At 48.0% G+C, this 23,863-nt stretch overlaps 1 protein-coding gene across 1 annotated transcript in view; it reads right to left on the bottom strand.

Annotated features, from left to right (window-relative positions):
- Nucleotides 1-2,828: 2,828 nt before the first annotated feature.
- NR3C2 (nuclear receptor subfamily 3 group C member 2) overlaps nucleotides 2,829-23,863 on the bottom strand; it is a 450,621-nt gene continuing 429,586 nt past the window's right edge. Inside the window, 1 exon segment of the mRNA XM_027769929.1 lies at nucleotides 2,829-4,570. Coding sequence (XP_027625730.1) covers nucleotides 4,415-4,570 — 156 coding nt within the window. The 3' untranslated portion in view covers nucleotides 2,829-4,414.

Raw genomic sequence — 23,863 nt, 5'->3', positions numbered from 1 at the left:
CAGCTGACTCCGATAGGAGAAAACTAAGTGGTGGCTGAAATCGAAACCACTGAGTTATGGTGTTTCTTAGCAGTCACTAATTGCCGACTGCCCTGCCCCATCAATTCCTTTGGACAGGAGTCTTGGTCCATGCTGAATATCAAGATTGTAATCTTCTCCAACCCAACAGTTGTTTGGGAAACCACTATTTTATTAAAAAAAAAAAAAGAAAAAGAAAAAGAAAACCCACCAGCAATTGATGATTCTAAATTAAAGTGCCAGAGATACTTCTAATCAAGCCGTTGTAATCTGTGTACATTCGCAGTTTATCAAAAGTATGTTAGCGCTGACTTTTACATAGACAGTATTGTCTGTCTGCTCGGGGCATTCAGCATATAGATGCAAATGAACCCAATTTGTGTGTCACAGGCATAGTCGTGGCCCTGCCGTGGAGCGGTGGCAGAGGTTTAGTTCTTAGCTAACGATTCCCAAATGTGAGGCTGAATTCTTTGGGCCTGAGCGCACTATTCAAAATTCTTAAAGTCTCATTTGACCCCTGAATGCGCCTGCTCAGTTCAGAAAGGGCACCCATGGTAACCAAGGGCATACATGGTAGGGGCCTCCTTCTACCCCCGGCAGGCTCACTGCCCATGACTGCTTTTGTTTCCAATTAGGGACTCTGCAAAAAGCCTTGCTCCCCAATTTGCTCCCTAGGTCACATTTCTTACATTTTTAAATATAAACATGTCTTCACTTACACTAGATGTCTTACCCTCCCCCCTGCCCCCCCCCCAAAAAAATTGTGCACACAAATCATTTCTTTTTGTGTGTTTAATGGCTGACACTAGATGTCTTACCCTCCCCGCCCCCCCCTCAAAAAAATTGTGCACACAAGTCATTTCTTGTGCTGTGTTCAATGGCTGTGCTATGTTCCAGGACTGTCTATTGTGCTGAAGCAAAGTTGAATTTGAGTTTAACTATCAAAGAGTCTTCTCTTCTCAAAGCAAGTAATTTAAACAATCATCAGTGAAACAACACGTTCAAAATACCCTTGAATTTATCTTGTGGGAAATAAATGTTTCCTATTTAAAAATGGGCTGGTAATTGCTTACTGCTTGTTAGTGGTGCATATTAATGAGTGGAATCACGGGGAGAAGCCCTGGAGGAGTGTGAGCATTGTGGCCAGAGCGGAGCTGAGTCTCTTGACCTGCCAAAGGAACTGCTGGGGTGGGGTGGGAGTAGGGATGCAAGAGAGATTGAACCCACGTGGAGGAAGAGCTCCAGAGTCTACGGGCTAGTCCTGTGAGTCTCAAAGTCTGCAGAAGGAACACATTTTCCTGTGGTTGTGAAGATAAATGAGGAAGTGAATATATAGGGGAGGATCTTTCAAATGTTCATGGAAGGTGTATCATATTGGGTTGTGAGAATGTCATGATGCATTGTTGCATAGAAAGACATAGGAAAATATGTCATGACTTTTCTGAAGACATGTATATCAATTTTTTTTTGCATCAGAAGAAACTCATACTTTAATTCCATCTTTTCACAAAGTTCTGAGGTCCCCTTGTACAGTGTTTAGCAGCTTTATGGTAACAGTGAATGTTGTTAGAAGATAGTTTTGTGAACTAGATATTCACAGTACGAAGGTATTTCTCTGATCATTCCCCAAACAGTAAGTAACATAGCTAACAGGGCTCTTTCTAAGGTGGTGGTGGGGAGACCGGGGGGAACAAACTGTTACTTTACCTGGGATGTAGGCAGAAGCCCAAAGAATTGAGATTCCGAGGAGCACAAAATCCAGGTGGACCTACTGATGTCTAAATGAACTGTTTCCAAAACAACAGGTGAGTAAAGTAAAGGATTTATTGTAATCTGCTTACAGTCCTTTGCAAAGACAGACATATGTTTTTGCATAAAGATATAAATTGCTTCATTTTAAACTAATTTAGTGTTTTTTCTTTGTAATTATATGAAGAAGTTTTGGTGAATTATGAATTGTACCAAACCAAGATTTTTAAGAGCAATATGGTACAAAAATAAGAGCAGACAGACAATTTGGACTGGGACAGGCATTCAACAGTTACTTTAGAATATGGCTTTGCTGTGTAATCTAGCAAAGTTACCCGGAGACACGAAGAGCCAGTAACTTTGTTAAGAGAAAAAGCTGATGCAGACCGTCTCTATCCCGAACCCGGTTTAAGTCAACATTCCCATTTTACGAAAACAAAGTCTGAACTAAACGCTGCTTTTCGTCAACCATTTCTTTTCCAGACTCTCCCAGTGTGCATGCTGTGTATTTACCCCCCCCTTCCAGGTGTGGCCCTCCGATCGCTGTGCACGTAAGCGGACTGTATTGAAAGATCTGTCTATAAATTAAATTCTTGAAACTGCAAATTATGTAAGGACAGTGCCTCCCTCCGAGAGCAGCGTCACAGGTTTCCCCTCGCGTAAGGCAGGTGTCTTCAGAGACACCAGGTAATGTTGCCCGCACGGTGAACCCTGGAGAAAAGTGCTGATCCCTGCTGCTTCTCTCCGCCTTGGGCTTCTTCAGCTACAGCTTTTAGGTTTTGGAAAAGAATGCGATTTCACTGAGTACCTGATGATCATCATCACTTCTCAAAGATTAATTTGGCCTCTATTCAAAGTAGTTTATTTAGTGCAATCATATTGTTAGTTTCCCCAAAGATACATATGTTTGTGATTTGGGGCAAGAGAAAAGCCTTAAATTGCATCAGTGCCAAACAGATTGAATTTAAAAATTTTAGTGCCACTGTCTTGCTTATATGATCTGTAGTTTGTTTTTTGCTTTTTTTTTTTTTTACTCCAAAACTGCTTATGTATAAAATTTATTTTTAAAACCTACCTTTTAAAAATCTAAAAACCCTCTAATTGATCTTCCGGTCTCCGCGCCATTCTGACCGAACCTTGTCAAGATAGATCGTCCCAGTGTCTTGTGTGTTCCCATGACCGGTCCCAGGAGTGCACAACCTCTACCCCAGATCAGAAGTGAGCTGATCCTGGACAGATGTAGAGAGTGGGTGGGATTTTGCCGCTCAGGAGAAAATGTGCTTTTCTCCGATGCAAGGGGCATGTGCGCTCCGAGCTGTCACGGCTCCAGTCTCTCCCTCCTGGAGGTGACTCTGCTTCTTGAGAAGAAGGGGGAATAGGCAGCTTCCCTAACACTGCAGCACTCCCAGGACCTCCTCTTCCTTGTCCACCGTCAAATGACACCTTTAAGGAGCTGCAGGCACCGCAGAGTGTTCCCCGATGGAAGTAGAATGAAGCAGAAGCCAGAATACATGTTCGAGTCCCACGAACGCCCCAAGCGGGAGACCAAGAACAAAACGAAAAAAGTACAGAAAAAGTAGAAAGGCTTAAAGACAACCGAAGAGGTTTAAGTGTGGTTATTTACAACAGAGACTGTAAAATGGTAAATTAGATATGAAGCTAAAAAAGGCACAGCTTTCCCTTGCTTAAATACACTGTAAACGATTCATTATGCATGCAGGACGTTTCACTTTACAAAAAAAAAAAAAAATTTTTTTTTTACCTTGTTTGTTTAGACAAAGAATAGTACTTAAATAGTCTCCAGCAAAATAGAATTCTTTCAAAAATACTTTCCCCTTCATCCTATTAACCATTAAAGATTTTTGTTTTGTGTATGTTGTCTCATTTACAAAAGTTCCTTTACACCTTATTTTAGGTCCTTCACAAGGTATACGTACAGCAATGTACAGCACAGCAAAAGACTGCAAAAAATTATTCAGAAAGCCAACACAATAGATACTAGAAATCAAAACCAAGGCATTTAACATCTTATCCGTTCTAATTAAATAATAAATGGACGCTAACGAGTGTGTATACCAGTGATGCAGAAGGACAGGGTGTCCCAGGGCCCCCAAGGGAGCCGCTGTTCACGCCACGCGTTCTGTTATTACACGACAGGAATCTGTATATGTTTTTTCCTCTTTTGTGTGTTTTTAAATAACAAAAGAATATTAATGCCCCATATTGACTATACGTTTTATGTGCAAACCAAGGGTAAGCTTTAAAAAGTTCGTTAGTCCTTGAACCCTTTGAAAACGAGCGAACGATACCAGAAACTACACGGCATAGTTAAAACTTCCATCTGTTAAAATATCAAAATCAGGAGTTATTGACTAGATATGGCTTTTCATCCAGAGGAACAGGAACGTGTTTCTAAGCGCTGGGGATTGGAGAGGGAAGAATCCTTTAGACCGTCCAGGTCACGCCAAATCCATGTCCAATGGCTTTCCTGGCTCCAAACCCCGGCATGATTTTTAAACTTGAGAAACTGCTGAACAAGTGTGAATCAACCATCGCATGTTAAAAAATATGATTTCTTGGGTCCTTCTTGGGTGTGGAATAACACGGGGAAACTTAAGGCAAAGTTCTTCGGGTAAGACGACGTCTGTCACTTCCTGTGAAAGTAGAGGGGCTTGGCGTTCCCGGACTCCACCTTCGGCAGCTGGTCGCTGATGATCTCCACCAGCATGGCGGGGAACTCCACCTTCAGGGCCTGCGACTCGCGGAAGGTGTAGAAGCAAAACTCCAGCAGGTCGCTCACCAGCTGCAACACAGAGAGGGGACGTGAGGCCTCGCTTCCCTCCTAACTGTGGGGCGAACTCGAAGGGCAACGCGCAGGAAGTCCACCAGAAAGCATTCATGAGGGAGGCTGCCCGCGTGCCCTGGCATGCGCTAAGTCTTTTGTGCCAGACAGATTCAGCCGAGAGCTGTGTGGAGTCTGGCACCACGGCGTTTCTGGTGACGACGGTCTACGTGTGTGAAGTGGCCTGGAAGGGTGCGATGGAGCTCATGACTGCCAGCGTCTGGGGATGTCACAGCCGCCGTAGTGCCAGTGTGGAATGAATGAACGCGCCCGCCGTAGTGCCAGTGTGGAATGAATGAACGCCCGTGTAAGCGGTGGTGCTGGCGCTCAGGTCACAGTACGGACCGGATACCTGCTCCTGGTAACAAACCACTGTTCCTGGGTTCATGTGTTTACCACTGGGCTGTTGGCAAAGTCATGACGCTCTTTTGCGTAGAAAAATATATATATGTATACTATAAACACTACGTATAATGTATACTACTTAAATGATTTTAGAGTCTATTTCTACTTACAAAAAACATTTATGGTAAAACTTAAGCCATGCTAGGCCAGCAGCAGCCTCTTGCATCTCGGGTTTACCCATCTGTCGATGGCACCACTTTCTCTTGAACTTATTTTAATCTCGTGTTCTTTGGATCATCGTGGCCTATCCAGTGGGACAAGATACTGAGGTACCGATGAGCCTGACTTTGGGTAGGCCAGGCCAGTATGTATGCTTGTGTCTTAGTATTTGACAAAGTTTAAGAAGTTAAAAAGATATATTTTTTCCCAAAGATTTATTTAATTACATTTGTTATTATTATTATTATTATTTTTACCTTGATCAGACAGAGAGAGAGAGAGAGAGAGAGAAAGTGAGTAAGCAAGCCACCAGGTCCGGGACTTGAACCACAATTGACCATATGCGAATCCAGCACCTTTAACCACCACGCCACCTACCGGTCCCAAGAAGTAAAAGATTTAAAAACAGAAGAAAGCTTATAGAAAAAAAGAAAGAGGAAAGTATTTTAATGCAACTGTTCAATGTTCATTTTAAGCTAAATGCTATTACACAGTGGTTAAAAAGTTTAAAAGAAAATATGTATGCTTGTGTCTTAGTATTTGACAAGAAAGAAACACACACAGAGAGAGAAGGAAAGTGAGAAAGCAAGCCCCCAGGTCTAGGACTTGAACCATGGTCAGTCATGTGGAAGTGTCCAGCACTTTACCAACCTCACCACCTGCTGGTCCCCAGGCAGACCATTTTCTTTTATACTACTTTGTGTGTGTGTGTGTGTGTGTGTGAAGGTTTTGGCATAGAGCATATGCACTTACCAGAGAAAGAGGAAAAGTGAGAAATCACCCCCCAGACAGGATGGCCATGCCACAATCCCTTCTCCATTTTCCTCTTGTGATTTTGGGCATGCACGCACATGCAACCAATGTGATTTTCTTTTCTTTCTCAGAGGTTCTTGCTATAGGGCATATGTGCTCACCAGAAAGATAGAGACAGAGAGACAGAAAGCGAGAAATCATCCCCCAGGGGGGATGGCCACACCACAATCACTTCCCCTCCATTCTCCTCTTGGGATCTTGGGCATGCGTGCACATGCACCTGGCATGAGTTTAAGTCACTGGGTCTGAGATTTGAACTGTGGTTCACTACATGGGAGTCCAGTGACATAGCCATTATACCAACTGTTGCCCACCCAACATGATTTTCAAGCCACCAGGTCTGGGACTCAAACCATGTTCGTCCACTGCCTTAACCATGCCACCTGCTGGCCCCTTCCACATATTTAGTGTAATCTCGTCTACATTTAGATACACACAGACTCACCACTGCTGTAACCACCTGCATATTCAGTACGGGAACGTGTCACCCAGGGCTGTGGCTCAGCAGCAGTGGCTATGCCACGTGGCCTGAGTGTGTGGCAGGCTGCACCATGCAGGCTCGCTCTGTCCACTCTAGGACGTCTGCACCCTGACAGGGTCACCGAACAGCGCATTTCTCAGGACACAGCCCCATCGTCAAGCATCACATGACTGTAACTACCGAGTGCCAAATGTTCCAGAGGCCGCAGGGACAGAGTGAACAGTGCCCGGGTTCCTGCCTTGCCCTCAGCCAGTTCTCATTTCTAAGCGTGAGATGTGGCTGAGGCAGACACACGTGTCCTTGCATGCTAGGGCTGCTCAGTCTGGAAGGTGGGCTGGCACGGAGGGGCAGGTGCTGCCTCGGGCCAGTGTGGATGCCAGGGAGGGTAAGGAGGACAGAGCACCTTGCTGGTAAGTGTGGCGGCCTGTCCCCCCACCTCCGGTCAGGCCCTGCCAAGGGTGCGCTGTGGCTTAGAGGGCAGCCCGCACCACCAGGTAGGCCCAGGCCTTCCTCTTCCTCCACTTCCGGCCCTGGGATGGGTGCAGGGCTGGGGCACCTGGGCTTTCTGAGATGAAAGGACCAAGGACCGGGACTTGGTTGTCTGTCCAGCTTCTCTTCCCTACTCCGTGACCCAAGGATCTTCCCAGACTCAAACCACTCCCAGTTCAGTAAGCTTAAAATAAATTCATGGGGCCAGCAGGTGGCATGGTGGTTAAGGTGCTCCCCCCCACCTCTCTGGTGAATGTATGTGCCCTATAGCAAAATTAAAGTAATAATAAATAGAATTAAATGATTCTAAAATAGATAAATACAGAGGTTCTGTTGTTGATGATATTCAAATTGGAACTAATTTCCGATTTATAGACAAAATAAAACAAACTCACGAATGCAGCACAGCATCTCCGATGCCGAGCCATGTACGGGGAATGTAATTCCGAATCAGATAAAATGCACTCTAATTTTTCTTTAGTTAATTCCATATAATGTTTTGTGAAAAATGACTTTGGGTCATTTCCTAGCACCTATAACTTCCTCTTGGATTTTTAAAAGATGATGAGTGAGCTTCGATTGCATCAGACAGTAAGTAATTGCGTGGTAAAGGCCTTTGATACAAACCAGGAATCCAGAAAGCCTCGTGAGGTTAAAGTAGCAGGGGCTTCTGCCAGTGTCTTCGTTCCTGCCCTCAGTCCAGCGTGACTTTCCCAAGTTGGTTCCAAAGACTGAGATGAGGGGGTGTCTGTGTGCCAGGGTGCTGGGGCCCGGGAAGCTGGGTGATGGCGGCCACCACCACACCACCATGCTCACACCACGCTCGTCCCGTTTCCTCCTCTTGGGAATGGCATCATGGCCACCTCTGAGCCTCAGCTCCTCTGCTCCTCCGCGTTGCTCGGAGGGCTGTACAGGCAGGCCAGGAGGAGCATGCGACCCTCACCTGGCACGGAGCGAGTGCAACAGACGGCGATTACTGCAGATGCTGAGGAGAGGGGCTGGAGCAGAACCTCTGTCCTCCTCTCCCTCCCGACCTGTGCCCGCAAAGCACCATCTTGCTCTGTGGGGCATGGGTGGCCAAACCTGCTCCGAGTCAGCTTTGAGACCTTGGTCCTCATGTCCCTCTTGGATACAATGAGGGGAAGGAGACTCTTGTCTTTTGCTTTTCCAGGAGTGATACTCTTTAAGACATCAGTCCCTGACCTTTTTGGCACCAGGGACTAGTTTTATGGGAGACAGTTTTTCCACAGATGGGGTGGAGGAGTGGGTGAGACGGTTCTGGGATGACTCAAATGCATCACTTTGTGCGCTTTTTCTATTACTGCATTACTATGTTGAGTTGGGGAAGTCATGCATGACACATTTTGCATGGAAAAACAGAATACATCATGGCTTTTCTGACAACCCAATACAATGACATAATTCTACAACTTGCCATAATGCAGGATCAGTGAGAGCTCTGAGCTTTTCTTCTTGCAACTAGACAGCTCCATCTGGGCTCCTACGCGAATCTAATGCTGCCGCTGCCCTGGGCAGGAGGCGGAGCTCAGGCAGTGATGCTAGCAATGGGGAGCGGCTGTAAACACAGAGGATGCTTTGCTCTTGCAGGCTGCTCTCCCCTGCTGTGCTGCCTGGTTCCTAACAAAGTCCAGGGGTTTAAGAAACATGCCATCCCATTTCTATCTCACCTTATGTGGCGGGCCAGTGGCTGTCAAAGCTAGAGTGACTTTGGGTGTAGTTCCCAGGTGAGGCCTGTGTTCCCACCCTGGCACTCAGGGCCACGTTCACACACAGCCCCTCCACGTGGGTGTCTGCAGGGTGTGAAGGACTTTTTTCCTTTTAACAAATTCTAGGGGCTAGGCAGTGCCACAAGACCGGACCACACCTAAGGTTGCCGGGTTTGCATCTGGGGCCTCACTTCCGCACTGGCTGGGACTGGGAGCGGGCTGTGGTACGAAGACCCTTGTCTGTCTCTCTCATGGAAGAAATACATCAGTTTAAAGGTTGAACCTGAGGGCAGACATTTCAGCTTTTGGGTAATGCCAACCCTTGCTAAGATGACTGTCTAGTGGTCACACCTGTCACCAAGGCCCTACCTGGGGTTGGGCCTTGTTTATGTCCAGAGATTGAGGTTCCCTGTCCTTAGGCCACAGGGGCTGAAGGAGGGCCAGGGTCCCTAATCCATACCATGCTCCTCTCACAGAACCACAGTGAACATGACAGCCTTGTTTACAGGAGACCGCAACACAGAAAGCCAGCTTAGCAGCCCAGGGAGGTGAGGACGGGGAGGTGCGTGACCTGAGGTAGGTGGAAGATGGGTGAGGCCATAGGGGACAGCGTGTGGGAGGGATTTGGCCGAATGTGTGAACAGTGGGGAGCCTGCTGGCTGCTGATGCCGACTGACATCTGAAACATGCTCTGCAGCCAGGGCGGGAGGGGTCCTGTGAGCGCATGGGCGACAGCGACGCTGGCTGGTAAGAGAAGGGATGGAGGATGCCCACCCTGCAAACCTGCCGAGGGGATGGGCCTAGTCTTCTCTGTGCCTCTGTCCCTGTTTGTCACCTCTGCACCAACATGTCCTCAGCCCTGAACATTGCCTGGAAGGCTAGGCTCACAGAGCAGGAGGGGAGGGGCCAGGGCCAGGAGCTGGGCTGCCTTTCTGTCAGCTAGATGTACGCAGGCACCCCAGACACTGCTCCCAGCTGTGCATGGTCACCTGGGCTGGCACTTCCCACCCACCTCTGTTCCAGGTTCTGCAGCTGAAGCAGCTCATGCCAGGCATAAGCTGATGCCAGCTGCAGAGGGAAGGGCCCTCCCTGCAGAGTGTGAGGTGGCCAGGCACTGACTGCCAGCCCGACGTGATGGAGGGCTCCAGCCACTCCCAGGAAGGGCCCACCCTTGTCATTGGGCAGCCAGGAGGACACAGGGCTGCGAGCTCCAGACCCCACAGCTACCAGAGGTGCCAGCTGCCATAGAGCCTGCCCAACCCACCCTGGATTGGGCTGAAAGCCTCTGTGGCCCTTGACCCTGAGCCACGCCTGCAACTGGAGAGTCAGGAGTCATCCCTGAGAATCAGAGTCATGCGTTGCAGGCACAGGGACTGGGCGGATCAGACGCGGGCCGCTCTGGTTCAAGCTGCGGGTGCTGCCCAAGTGCTCGCTGACTACAGAGCCAGGCCCCTGCCCTCCACCTGCCTTCCCTCTGCCTGCTCCAGCGAGCAGGTCAGGGCAGGACTCACAGGCAGGAGCACAGCGCCCAGGGCACATGGCGTGCCCGACCACGAAGTGGGCCTCGGCTCTGAGAGCTGAGTAGGATCCATGCATGAAACAATGTGGTCAGCACAGACGTGGCCCGACCACAACAGAAGCCGAGTCACAAGCCAACATGCTGTGTGACGGTGAGGAGCTGTCACCCTGTGTATTTGCATGTCGTCTCCCTGGTGCTGGCCCGTGCAGTGTACGGGTGCTCGCTGGGGCATACGGTGCATGCGGCCCTGTCTGAGCCTAGAGCCAAGAATCCAAGCCACCAGGGTTCTAAGGCCCTCTCAGTACAGGCCTGGCCAGCCCCGAGTATCGCTGGCAGGGGCAGGGCAGGCTGGGAGCTGGGCTGGCAGCCTGGGAGCTGGGCTCTGCAGGCATAGGCGGTTTCTAGTGTGAACACACCATCCCCACCACAAAGCCAGACACCAGGGAGAGAGTCATCAGCACCGGCTAGCCTGCATGTGGGGGGAACCAGAGGCCACTAGAGGCCCCCTTCAGCAGTCAGTCACCGTAGTCACGTCCCTCAGGTGTGCTCCAGTGAGTTTCCTGGCTGCGCACTGGGTCCCCGATTAGTTCTTAAATGCCACTTTCTCAAGTGGGCTCACTGGATGGCTCTCCCCGGAGTCACCTCCCCAAATCCCCCAGGCCTTCTGAGGCCAAGCCTGAAGGAATCCTTTTTTTTTAAATCCTTTCTATCTACTTGACAACTACCTATGAGCCAGGTGGTGCATTCTCACCGCCCTGTTCACATGGTCATCTTTTCCAACTTCTCACTCCCCACAGCTGAGGGGCAGCTCTTTCCATGGCCTGCAATCTCACTGAAGGCAGGAGCCACCTCTCTTTCCCGTCGGCGCAGCCCAGAGCATCCATTCTTTCCCTTCGGCGCAGCCCAGAGCATCCAGCTAAGGCTGTGCAGCCCTGGGAAGGGGCTGAAGGCTAACAGAAGCCATTGTTGCTCGGGCCTTTGATCCCAGGTTTCTCTAACTATCGCCAAACTCCACATGGTCAGGAATAACTGATTTCCATGGTATTTCCTAAAGCTTCATGTTGCTCGTTTTAGTCAATGAACCAAAACAAGAACTGGATTATTTAAATGAGCAGCTTCACTTCAGTGGCACTAAGTAAGTGACACAAAACTCAATCCACAGAGCAAGCCTCTTACCATTTTTCCCTGGGATTCCAATTTCCTTTGACTTGTTTATGCTGGGTTTAATGTGACTGAATGCATGCCAGGGTGCCATGAGCTCCAGCCACTGCTCACTGCCCTTAGGCACGGGATGGGAGAAGGGGAAGGGGAGCAGGGAGGTCAGCACCACAGAGCTGAGAGCTTGGTCCTGTCTGCCCATTGACATGATGAGACAAACGGCCTGGCCTGCCTCCCACCTCAATATTCATTCCAACCGGCCTTTGCTGGTAAATACCAGGCTAGATGGGGAGGCAAGAACCCTAATTATAATCAGCAGTAAGAGTCCCGCATTACTAGGAACCAGACGAGCACGTTGACTTTCCATTCTGTACAATACACATCTGCTGTGCTCACAGGAGCTTAGCAGACGCCCAGCGTGATTCTTCCAGCCTGATGAGCCACAGCTGTCAGGGTGGCAGAGGAGCCTGGCAAGGTCACAGGGTGACAGATAGCACTTGGCTTGCTCCAATGAAGTGGCCACTGGGCTCTGTCCATGCCTTTTTCCTACAAAGGTCACTGAGTCACTACAAGGTCCACGGAGTCATCCCAGGGTAGGCCAGTGGCTACACCTTGTGCCCTGCTCCTGCCTCAAGTAACAGCTGCTCAGAATGCCCTATGGGAAGGTCCCCCTCCTGCCACACACCTGGCCTGGCTGCATCCTGTTACACAACTCCTTAGGTGGTGAGGAAGCCTAAATGACAGCAGCCTCACTCAAGTAGGTGCCACGTGACCTCAATAGCTCATTTATCATGAAATAATCTGCTGACTCCAAAATGCTCACTGATTAGGATAGAGCTTTTGCCTGAAATGAACACAGGTGGGAGGTTTGAAGCTTTATTTTCAAAGACCAAAATTTCAGCCAGCTATAGTATAGGGGTTACAGGCAAAAGGCACACAGACCCCGCAGTAAATGCCCTAGCCCAAACAGTTTCACTGGACACCAATGGCTAGTGACCCTCAGTCCAGGTGTTTCAGAAATACCCTGGTGGATATTGGAAAACAGGCTGCAGCGATCAGCTAAGGAATCTGGCCTTCACTCAAAACAAAGCAAGTTTATTTTTGAATATGATACCAAAAGTACAGTCAAGAACAATAAAAATATATATAGATAAATTGAACTGCATCAAAATGAAAAACTTCTGGGCATCAGACATTAAGTGAGTGAAAAGGCAACCCACAGAGTAGGAGAAAATATTTTACTTAAATTACGCATCTGGTAAGTTAATATCCAAACTATATAAAGAACTCCTGCTACTCTCAATAACAAAACCAATCATTCAAAAATGGATAAAGAACTGGAATAGGAGTTTCTCAAAACACATAAATAAATGACCAGTAAGCATGTGACAAGATGCTCAACATCACTAGTTATCAGAGAAATGCAAACCAACACCCTAACCACGAGCACTTCAGACTCATTAGGATGGCTGTTATTTAGAAAGAAAGAAAGAGAAAGAAAAAAAGGAGGAAAGAAAGAGAGAGAGAGAAGTGGAAAATGCAGAGAAATTAGAACTCTTGTACCATGTTGGTGGGAAGGTAAAATCCGGCAGCTCTGTGGAAGACAGTATGACACTTCCTCAAAGAATTAAACATAGACTTTCTGGATGATCCAGACTTCCATGATCAGGACAAGCCCAAAGGCCCCCCAGCAGGGACTCTATCAGGTATTTGTACGCTACTGTTTATACCAACATTATTCACAATAACCAAACAGTGGAACTGACCCAAATGTGCATTAGAAAGAGACACACAAAATGCAGTATATACCCACAGAGGGATATTACTGAGCCTTGAAAAGGGCTGAAACTCTGATATGTGCTACAACATGCATAAACCTCAAAAACCTGTTAAGTGAACTAAGTCAGATACAAAAGGATGAGTGTATGATTCCACTCAAATGAGAGACCTAGAATAATCAAATTCAGAGAGAGAGAGAGAGAGAGAGAGGGAGGGAGAATAGTGATTACCAGAGGCAGGGAGAAGGGGGATGGGGTGGGGAGTTAGTGTTTACTGGGTACAGAGTTTCTGTTCCGGATGGTGGATGGTGCTGAGTATCACATACCAGTGTTCCTGTGCTTAATACCACTGAGCTATACACTTAAATATAGTTAAATGGTAAAATGTATGATATATACATGTATGTATGTGTGTGTGTCACATATATATATATATATATATATATATATATATCATATCATATATCCTACCACATAAAAATAAGTAAATACTAAGACAAAGCAGGTTTGAACCCAGCCCCTGCCCCCACCAAGTGCAGGCCAGCAGGGAAGGTGGCTGGGTGTGTGCAGATGGGTACCTTGAGGCTGTGCCCTGCTTTTCCCTGGGTGGTGATGTTTCAGCAGATGGTGACCGGGTAACAAAGCCCCTCCTCCAACTTAACAGCATCCGGTTTGTTCCTTTCACAAGGTTATACTACTACTTCCTTGGGGATTCCCTCTCTACGCCCGAAGTGCCACCACTCAGCTGAGAGCTCCTGGCAGGATGAGTTTAGGAGAGTCTTGAAGGTCTCCGAAGTCAGACCGAGAGATATCGGAAGACATTTCTCGGCCAAAAGCGTGTCAGTGAGCATGCTCAGTGCCTCAGCTAAGTTCTAGGCATGTAGAGGCACCTGAGGACCTTAGAGGGACGCCTGGGGCTCGGAGATACCACTCACAGCACAGCCACCATGTATTCGGGGAACGGTTCATTGAATTATTTCATGGGACTGTCTTCCTCTGCCCAGGGCCAGCACATATGGACAGGTGGCATCTGGATTCATATGGGTCTTGGCAGTAGGAGTTCTCTCTGGGGCTGCTTGCCCCCCATCTGACATGAGTTCTGTCTTCAAATTTCAGGGAAGGGACACCCCGTGAGTGGCCAAAGCTGAGGCTCCAGGCCATGATGCAGCTCCTCTGCCTCTGGGTCCAGAGAAGCCCGGCTGCCTGATGGAGAGGGAGGCATGGCGGTCCCTCGCACATTTCCAGGCAGGCTCCAAGGTCTAGGTTGGTGTAGGTTCAGCCAATCTGGCTCCACCCAGGGCCCGCCCAGCAGCTGGGGCTGCTCTGTCTCGTGAAGAGTGGAGGGCATTTCTGGCCCCATCTCTAAGTGTCTGATTATTATCTGAGGTTCAATTTTATTCTGTTCCCCACTGTCTTCATAATGAGTTGCACACCAACCGCTGGTCTCTGGTCAGTGGTGATATTACATCTTTGGAATATGATGTTGGGATCTGTGTGAAGCAAGATGTGCTCGATTTCCTTCTAATTTTTGTACCTAAATTTATTTCATTTCCACCCTGTTTAAGTTTCCTTGGATTACAAGCCTCGTTCTAGACCGCAGCTCCGCCTTCTCGTGAATAAGGCCTATTGTACGTGTGAAAGACACCAAGAAAAATGACATGGTGGAGAAGAAAGCGGCGCTCCGAAGGAAGGCTAATTAGCACAGCGCGGCAGAAGGCCCTAATGAAAGGTTGTGCGGGGGCGCTGCTCCTCCATCTAGGAGGAACCTGCCCTACTGCTGTTTCCGCATTTCCTAGATGGTGCCTGCGAATGTACTACACCGAGCAAAGCAAGAATCCAAAGCAACCCATGCTCACATGCCTCGCTTTAATACCAGGGTACATCTAGACGCGGCGCTTCAGCCCTCATCTCAATCTCCCAGGAAAGGGAACAGAAGCACTAAGGGCAGAGCCATGGCCCAGGGGCAGCCTCGTGTAGGAACGCTCGCGTCCAAGGTGCCTACTTCTTTTTTCTTTTCTTGTTTCTTTTTTGCTATAGAGTGCCTGCGCTCACCAGAGAGACAACTGAGAAGAGAGAGAGAGGGAAAGTGAGGAATCACCCCTAGGGGTGATGGCCAGGCTGCAGTCCCTTTTCTAGTCTCCTCTTGGGAATCTGAATGTGTATACATGCACCCAGCGTGATTTTCAAGCCTCCAGGTCTGGACCCGAACTGCACACCCAGCCATGTGGGATCCAGTGCCTTTACTGCCAGCAAATGAAGGCCTCTAGAACACACCTGGCCTAATGCTTTTATGAGCTTTTTCATTTGTGTATGTTTTTTTTACAATAATTTTAAATGGTTGAAAAAATCAAAAGAATGATGTTTGGCGACATTAAAATGGTATAGTCAAGGGGCAGGCAGCCACACTCACTCCTTCAGATGCTGTCTGACCGCTTTCAGGCGACAGCAGCTCAGCTGAGGGGTCCGACGAGGGCCAGGCCCACAGCCTGCAGTGTTTACCGTCTGGCCTATCACAGAAAACGTCTCCGTGGACTGGGTTGGATTTAATGACAGCTTTTGGGAGGACAGGTCTTGTTTGTTCGTTAAAATACACTAATCAAGGAGGCCAGCAGGTGTTGAGGCACTCAACTCCCATATGGCCGATCGCAGTTCAAGTCCCGACCCTGTGACTTGAAACTCATACCGGATATGTGTGAGTGCATGCCGGAATCCTGAGAGGAGAATGGAGGGGAAGCGATTGTGGCGTGGCCATGTCCCTGAGGGGTGACTTATCGCTTTCTGTCTCTCTGGCAAACGGGTGCACTCTATAGCAAAAATCTCCCAAAAAGCCCCCAGTGGCCAGTGGCACTGTAACTCACACAAAAGCTTCTCCATCACACGGGTTTTGCCCAGACACCAGCACGGCCTGCTTGTGTGTGAGAACACCAGAGAGCTTGGGTCCTATGCTTGGGGCCATCCTACCAGCAAACTCGCCAACAAAAGTGCAGAAAACATGGCAGGCGACAGACCTCAGAGAACAGCTGACTTACAGCCCGAGCGTGGCGTCTCCCTGTCTGACCTCGGCGAGGAGCATACACCTCTGTGACGCATTTTTCACTGCTGTGGGCATGTCTGCAAATAACTGCAAAAGTGCCCAGAACCTTAATTTTAGGGTTACAAGCAATCTCAGGGAGTATGTGAATTTGTAAATACAGAATATGACAACATGAAGACTCACCGTACGGAATTTAACACATATGCTTTCTAGTTGGTTTAACCATGACCTGGATAAACTGAACTGGTCAATGGCATCTTCCAGGCTTTTAAAAATACCATTTAAGGGATCAGCAGGTGGCATAATGGTTATGTTGCCGGACTCCCACATAATAGACCACAGTTCGAGTCTTGGGCCTGGTGACTTCAAACTCACGCTGGGCGCGCGTATGTGTGTACCCAAGATCCTGAGAGGAGAATGTAGAATGGTTTGCAGTGTGGCCTTCCCTACTCTGTGTGTGCGTGTGTGTCTTCTCGCTTTCTGTTTCTCTGTCTCTCTCTGTCTCACTGGGGAGGCATGCTCCCCATAGCAAAAATTATTTCAAAAAATCCCCCAAAACCATCTTAAATGATTTCCTCCAATCTAAAACTGCATTGTAAAACATTCCTCTTTTTTTTTTTTTTTGGATTTAATGACAGCTTTTGGGAGGACAGGTCTTGTTTGTTCGTTAAAATACACTAATCAAGGAGGCCAGCAGGTGTTGAGGCACTCAACTCCCATATGGCCGATCGCAGTTCAAGTCCCGACCCTGTGACTTGAAACTCATACCGGATATGTGTGAGTGCATGCCGGAATCCTGAGAGGAGAATGGAGGGGAAGCGATTGTGGCGTGGCCATGTCCCTGAGGGGTGACTTATCGCTTTCTGTCTCTCTGGCAAACGGGTGCACTCTATAGCAAAAATCTCCCAAAAAGCCCCCAGTGGCCAGTGGCACTGTAACTCACACAAAAGCTTCTCCATCACACGGGTTTTGCCCAGACACCAGCACGGCCTGCTTGTGTGTGAGAACACCAGAGAGCTTGGGCCCTATGCTTGGGGCCATCCTACCAGCAAACTCGCCAACAAAAGTGCAGAAAACATGGCAGGCGACAGACCTCAGAGAACAGCTGACTTACAGCCCGAGCGTGGCGTCTCCCTGTCTGACCTCGGCGAGGAGCATACACCTCTGTGACGCATTTTTCACTGCTGTGGGCATGTCTGCAAATAACTGCAAAAGTGCCCAGAACCTTAATTTTAGGGTTACAAGCAATCTCAGGGAGTATGTGAATTTGTAAATACAGAATATGACAACATGAAGACTCACCGTACGGAATTTAACACATATGCTTTCTAGTTGGTTTAACCATGACCTGGATAAACTGAACTGGTCAATGGCATCTTCCAGGCTTTTAAAAATACCATTTAAGGGATCAGCAGGTGGCATAATGGTTATGTTGCCGGACTCCCACATAATAGACCACAGTTCGAGTCTTGGGCCTGGTGACTTCAAACTCACGCTGGGCGCGCGTATGTGTGTACCCAAGATCCTGAGAGGAGAATGGAGAATGGTTTGCAGTGTGGCCTTCCCTACTCTGTGTGTGCGTGTGCGTGTGTGTCTTCTCGCTTTCTGTTTCTCTGTCTCTCTCTGTCTCACTGGGGAGGCATGCTCCCCATAGCAAAAATTATTTCAAAAAATCCCCCAAAACCATCTTAAATGATTTCCTCCAATCTAAAACTGCATTGTAAAACATTCCTCTTTTTTTTTTTTTTTTAAGATGGAGTCTCACATGTCACAATCCTGCCTCAGTCTCCCTACTGGACTACAGGCATATGCTAAGACACCTGGCTCTTTTTCAGAGAGGATCTCGCCATGTTGGCCAGGCCAGCCTTGGCCTTCTCTAGTGGCCAGGATTATAGACACACATTGCCAGGCCCCACCTTTAGGCTGAACTGGGACTCACACCCAGGTCTCCCATGTGGTCCCCTGTGTGGAGCGCAGCCCCACCAGCTCTCTGCCATGGCTGGGACCAACATTCCTCTTTTCTTTGCTTATCACCATCCTTGCCCTTGAGAAATTCCTTCCCTCAGTATCTCCTCTTTTTGAGGTTTAAAGCTCCTTTCCTGCACATCTGTACATCTCTGTTCCCTTGATCCTCACATCCTACTCCACCTAAGCTTCTTGTGCTCAACAGCCCCGACCCCCCTTCCTCCCAGGAAGCCTGCGCAGTCTTCCCCCATGGCGTATGGTGCTCCCCTCGGAGCAGTGTGGGTCGCTCCTTATCTCCTCTTAACGTGATCTTGGTATTGTCGGGCCCAGTGCAAAAGGAAAATACGAGTCCCTTGGTCGAAGCTTATCAAGAATTTCAAGATGGTGACAACAGGACCACCTGCCTAGAGTGGGACCCTTCCCTGTGGGGCCCTTGGGAGAGTGCAGGCCACCTGGCCCTGATCTGGCCCTGATGATGCCCACTTTGTGGGGCAGTCCGGAGCTGGCCAGGTGAGGTTATCCAGTCCCTGCTGGAGGGTCTCCCTTGGGGGTCCCTGTCCCTCTTGCACCCCCACTGTCTGCTTTTCCTTCATCTACAAACCTGGGAACTGCACTTAGTCTCTCTTGCCTTGATTCCTTTCTCTATGAAAAGGCTAAATGGGGGGAGTAAATGTACTCTTATTCTCTTTTTATAAAGCAAGGAATTAAGATGGGGTGATTAAGTTTAAATGGTAATATTTACTCATCTTCACCTCAGAGACACTAGCAGGATTTAATGACAAGACTTAAGAAGAAAGGCATTATACAGTTCTTATTATCTTGTAAGCAGAGGGATTTAGGCTGCATAAGAAGGGGGTTATTGACACAGGTGTGAGACAATGAGACCGTTTTCCAAAATCTTCCCGAGATATATTTCAGATTAGGAAGCAATTCTAGTGTGCTAAGTTTGATTTGGATGTAATCTTCTAGAAGCTTGGTCTCTGGGACCCTCAATGGTTCCTTTTACCTGAAATTTTGCTTTATCCAAAACATTTACCCTGCGGCAGCATAAACCTCCCAGATTCAGGTGGGCTTGGAATGCATGGATTCCTCCCAGAACAAGGCAGGTCCTAGTTTTCCTCGGCATCCTTAGAAATTTTCAAAACTTGCTGTGAACAATGATACATGTTCTTCGGGTATGCAATTTGTGAAGTGTTTATAATGAAGCCAAAAGAAGTGATTGTCCTCAGAAAAAATATTTTCCCACTTTCAATAAGTTGGGATCAGACACAACTTTTAATTTTGCCACTTAAAGATTTAAAAAAAAAAACCAACAGGTTGTTCTCATGACTAAGTGCATAAGAAAAAGATCTTGACACCATAACAAAACAAAATAAAATATATGGAATATATGGAATGGGAGAAAATATTTCCAAATCATATGTCTAATAAGAGGCTGATATCCGTAATATGTAAAGAACTCCAACAATAATTCAATAACAAAAGATCCCCAAAACACTGATAAAACAATTTGGCCAAGGATTTCAATAGACATTTCTCCAACCAAGATATATAAATGGCCAAGAAGCACATGAAAAGGTGCTCAACATTACTAATCATTAGGGAAACGTTAATTAAACTATAATGAGATACCACCTCATACCAGTAGATTGGCTGCTATCGACAACAACAGGGGCCAGGAGATGGCCTCACAGTTATGTTGCTGGACTCCCACATGGCCAACCAAGTTCGAGTCCCAGACCCGGTGGTTTGAAAATCATGCCAGGTGTGTGTGTGTGTGTGTGTGTGTGTGTGTGCCCAAGATCCCAGGATGAGAACAAAGGAGAAAGGATTGCACATGGCCATCCCCGTTGGGAGTGTTTCTCACTTTCCCTCTCACTGTCTCTGTCTCTCTCTCTGGCAAGTGCAAATTTCCCTAAACAAAAACAACCCATAAAGTGTTAGCGAGGGTGTGGCGAAATTGCTGTGCACCCCTGAGAGCAGCAGTGCTGCTGAGAAACAGGCTGTTGACTCCTCAGAAAATTAAACACAGAACTGCCGTATGACCTAGCAGCTCCATTGCTGGGAATATCCCTAAGGTGTAAAAAGCAGGGTCTCAGGGCCAGCAGATGGCGTAATGGCTATGTCACTGAACTCCCACAGGGTCAACTGCAGTTTGAATCCTGCACCCAGTGGCTTAAACTCCCACAGGGCGCGTGTGCATGTGTGCCCAAGATCTCAAGAGGGAATGGAGGAGAAGGGATTGTGGCATGGCCATCCCTCTGGGGGGTGATTTCTCACTTTCTGTCTGTCTCTGTCTTTCTGGTGTGTGTACATGCCCTATAGCATAAACCTCTCTTAAGAAAAAAAAAAACAAAAACTGGCAGGGTCTCTAAGAGATATCGCACATCCGTGGGGGTGGCAGCATTAATCACAATATGTTCGGTGCATTTCTTTTCATTTATACAAACATAAAAATATTTTAAATAAGTATCTGTGGGCACAACTCCTCCAGGGCAATGCATTCTGAACTATGCTGTCCCTTGAAATTAGAAGTCTATAAATTCAAATGCCAGCCCTATTTACTATAGAAATTCAAAAAGAGATACTGCTGGGACAAGCAGATGGCGCAATGGTTACGTCCCTGAACTCCCACATAGTCAACCGTGGTTCAAGTCCTGGACCTGGCAGCTTAAAACTCACACTGGGCGCATCTCATGACTAAGTGCATAAGAAAAAGATCTTGACACCATAACAAAACAAAATAAAATATATGGAATATATGGAATGGGAGAAAATATTTCCAAATCATATGTCTAATAAGAGGCTGATATCCGTAATATGTAAAGAACTCCAACAATAATTCAATAACAAAAGATCCCCAAAACACTGATAAAACAATTTGGCCAAGGATTTCAATAGACATTTCTCCAACCAAGATATATAAATGGCCAAGAAGCACATGAAAAGGTGCTCAACATTACTAATCATTAGGGAAACGTTAATTAAACTATAATGAGATACCACCTCATACCAGTAGATTGGCTGCTATCGACAACAACAGGGGCCAGGAGATGGCCTCACAGTTATGTTGCTGGACTCCCACATGGCCAACCAAGTTCGAGTCCCAGACCCAGTGGTTTGAAAATCATGCCAGGCATGTGTGTGTGTGTGTGTGTGTGTGTGTGTGTGTGCCCAAGATCCCAGGATGAGAACAAAGGAGAAAGGATTGCACATGGCCATCCCCGTTGGGAGTGTTTCTCACTTTCCCTCTCACTGTCTCTGTCTCTCTCTCTGGCAAGTGCAAATTTCCCTAAACAAAAACAACCCATAAAGTGTTAGCGAGGGTGTGGCGAAATTGCTGTGCACCCCTGAGAGCAGCAGTGCTGCTGAGAAACAGGCTGTTGACTCCTCAGAAAATTAAACACAGAACTGCCGTATGACCTAGCAGCTCCATTGCTGGGAATATCCCTAAGGTGTAAAAAGCAGGGTCTCAGGGCCAGCAGATGGCGTAATGGCTATGTCACTGAACTCCCACAGGGTCAACTGCAGTTTGAATCCTGCACCCAGTGGCTTAAACTCCCACAGGGCGCGTGTGCATGTGTGCCCAAGATCCCAAGAGGGAATGGAGGAGAAGGGATTGTGGCATGGCCATCCCTCTGGGGGGTGATTTCTCACTTTCTGTCTGTCTCTGTCTTTCTGGTGTGTGTACATGCCCTATAGCATAAACCTCTCTTAAGAAAAAAAAAAACAAAAACTGGCAGGGTCTCTAAGAGATATCGCACATCCGTGGGGGTGGCAGCATTAATCACAATATGTTCGGTGCATTTCTTTTCATTTATACAAACATAAAAATATTTTAAATAAGTATCTGTGGGCACAACTCCTCCAGGGCAATGCATTCTGAACTATGCTGTCCCTTGAAATTAGAAGTCTATAAATTCAAATGCCAGCCCTATTTACTATAGAAATTCAAAAAGAGATACTGCTGGGACCAGCAGATGGCGCAATGGTTACATCCCTGAACTCCCACATAGTCAACCGTGGTTCAAGTCCTGGACCTGGCAGCTTAAAACTCACACTGGGCGCATGCGCGCGCGTGCCCAAAGTCCTGAGAAGAGAATGGAGGAGAAGGGATTGCAGTGTGGCCATCTCCCTTGGGGGGTGATTCTTGCTTTCTGGCTGTCTCTGTTTCTCCAGTGAGCATGTGCACCTTATACCAAAAAAGAAATCTCTAAAAAAACCCCAAAAAGGTGCTGTCGACCATTTGTAATCATTCCACTGGTTTCACCAACCAGACAGAGTAAGGACTTCCATGTCAATGATTCATTTAATTTGAAATCTTTACCTACGACAATTTCCTTTTCAAGGGGCGTGGTCCTTAGCCTGGTTTCTGTCCTCCCCCTCCCCGGGAGCCTCTGCTCACTTTGCCGTTCTGGAATAAACAACTTTTCCTTTATTTAGCAGCTTTCTTAGTCACGGTCTCACCCAAGGAGGCAGGCGTGCAGCACGCTAACCAGTACACGAAACAGTTGTTTCGCTCGGCGAGCTTGCAGAGGGCTCAGGTGTGGATCTCTCTCCCACACACATGAACACACGCGGTCCTGTCTGCACGTGTACTTTACCCCGGGTACAGACCAATCAACTCACCCCACTGCTCCCTCACAGGAAGAGAGGCCAGGGGCTGCCACATGGCAGGGCCTTGCCCCAGTACCCCAAACTCCCTATGTGATGGGTTTGTTGCCACTTCACAGCTACAGACACTGAGGGCCAGAACACGTAGGTGAAGCCCGAGGTTACATGAAGACATGACAAACGGCCCCACAGGCCACACTTCTGCTGCCGCCCACCATAAGCTCCTCTGCTGACCTCAGCTTTTCCTGAGGAGAATCCAACGTGGAGGTGACCGCCCACATAAACGGGGCTAGGCAGCCCCGTGGCTTGCGCGCTGCAGCGTGTGGTGAGACGTGCTTAGGCCAGGTGCGTGCTGTCCCAGAAAAACCTACAGTGTAACCGTGATGGGGATGACCACGCCACAGGCTGGACGCAAAAGCATCTGCTAATTAAACGAGAGAATCTCAAAATAATTTCTTGGTTGTTGGAAAAGCCATGGCATTTTTGCATAGAAAAAAATATGTCACGACTTTTCAGACAACGCCATGGTAATGGTCTTGGATGTGTGCAGCACGAGCTCCCTGGATGGTTCTTGTGTCCCTGAAACTTCATCCCCTTTCCTTCAATAGCACAAGGTCTCCTTGGGGTGCACGTCTAGGGTTCATGGTACCTTGGGTTTGTGCTCCTCGCCCACCTGCCCTACCCTCTGGAGCTGGCCAGTGTGGCTCCCATGGCCCAACTAGAGAAAGGCACTTCCACTGTGCTGGGCCTGCCCCCTGGAGCCCCAGGAAACTGGTCCTCTGCAACAGGACCCTCTGTCATCTGAGTGACGCGCTGAGGCCTGGCCTGCCTAGACGAGGGGAGGTTCTCACATGGGTTTTTTCATCCAGTGCAGCTGTCAACGCCTTCAAACAGACACCTGCACAGACCTGCGCTTCTGTGGGGGGACTGCCAAACATGTGTGACGTTTTATACAGAGCCAGCGTGGCTGCCTTCGAGATGCAAACCCCATGCCTCTTACAAAAATGCAGCATTCCAGAAGACCCAGGGAAGGGTCGGAGGAGGCTGGAGGAAGAGCAGCAGCTATTCTGGTGTCCCTCAATATGCTTCCTTCCTTTTTTTTTTTTTTAAGA

This window comes from Tupaia chinensis, unplaced genomic scaffold (assembly GCF_000334495.1).
Source record: "Tupaia chinensis unplaced genomic scaffold, TupChi_1.0 Scaffold000098_1, whole genome shotgun sequence".
In the NCBI taxonomy this organism is placed as follows: Eukaryota; Metazoa; Chordata; class Mammalia; order Scandentia; family Tupaiidae; genus Tupaia; species Tupaia belangeri.
Note: the sequence above shows the minus strand (reverse complement) of the source record. Positions and strands in the feature narration are given on the sequence as shown.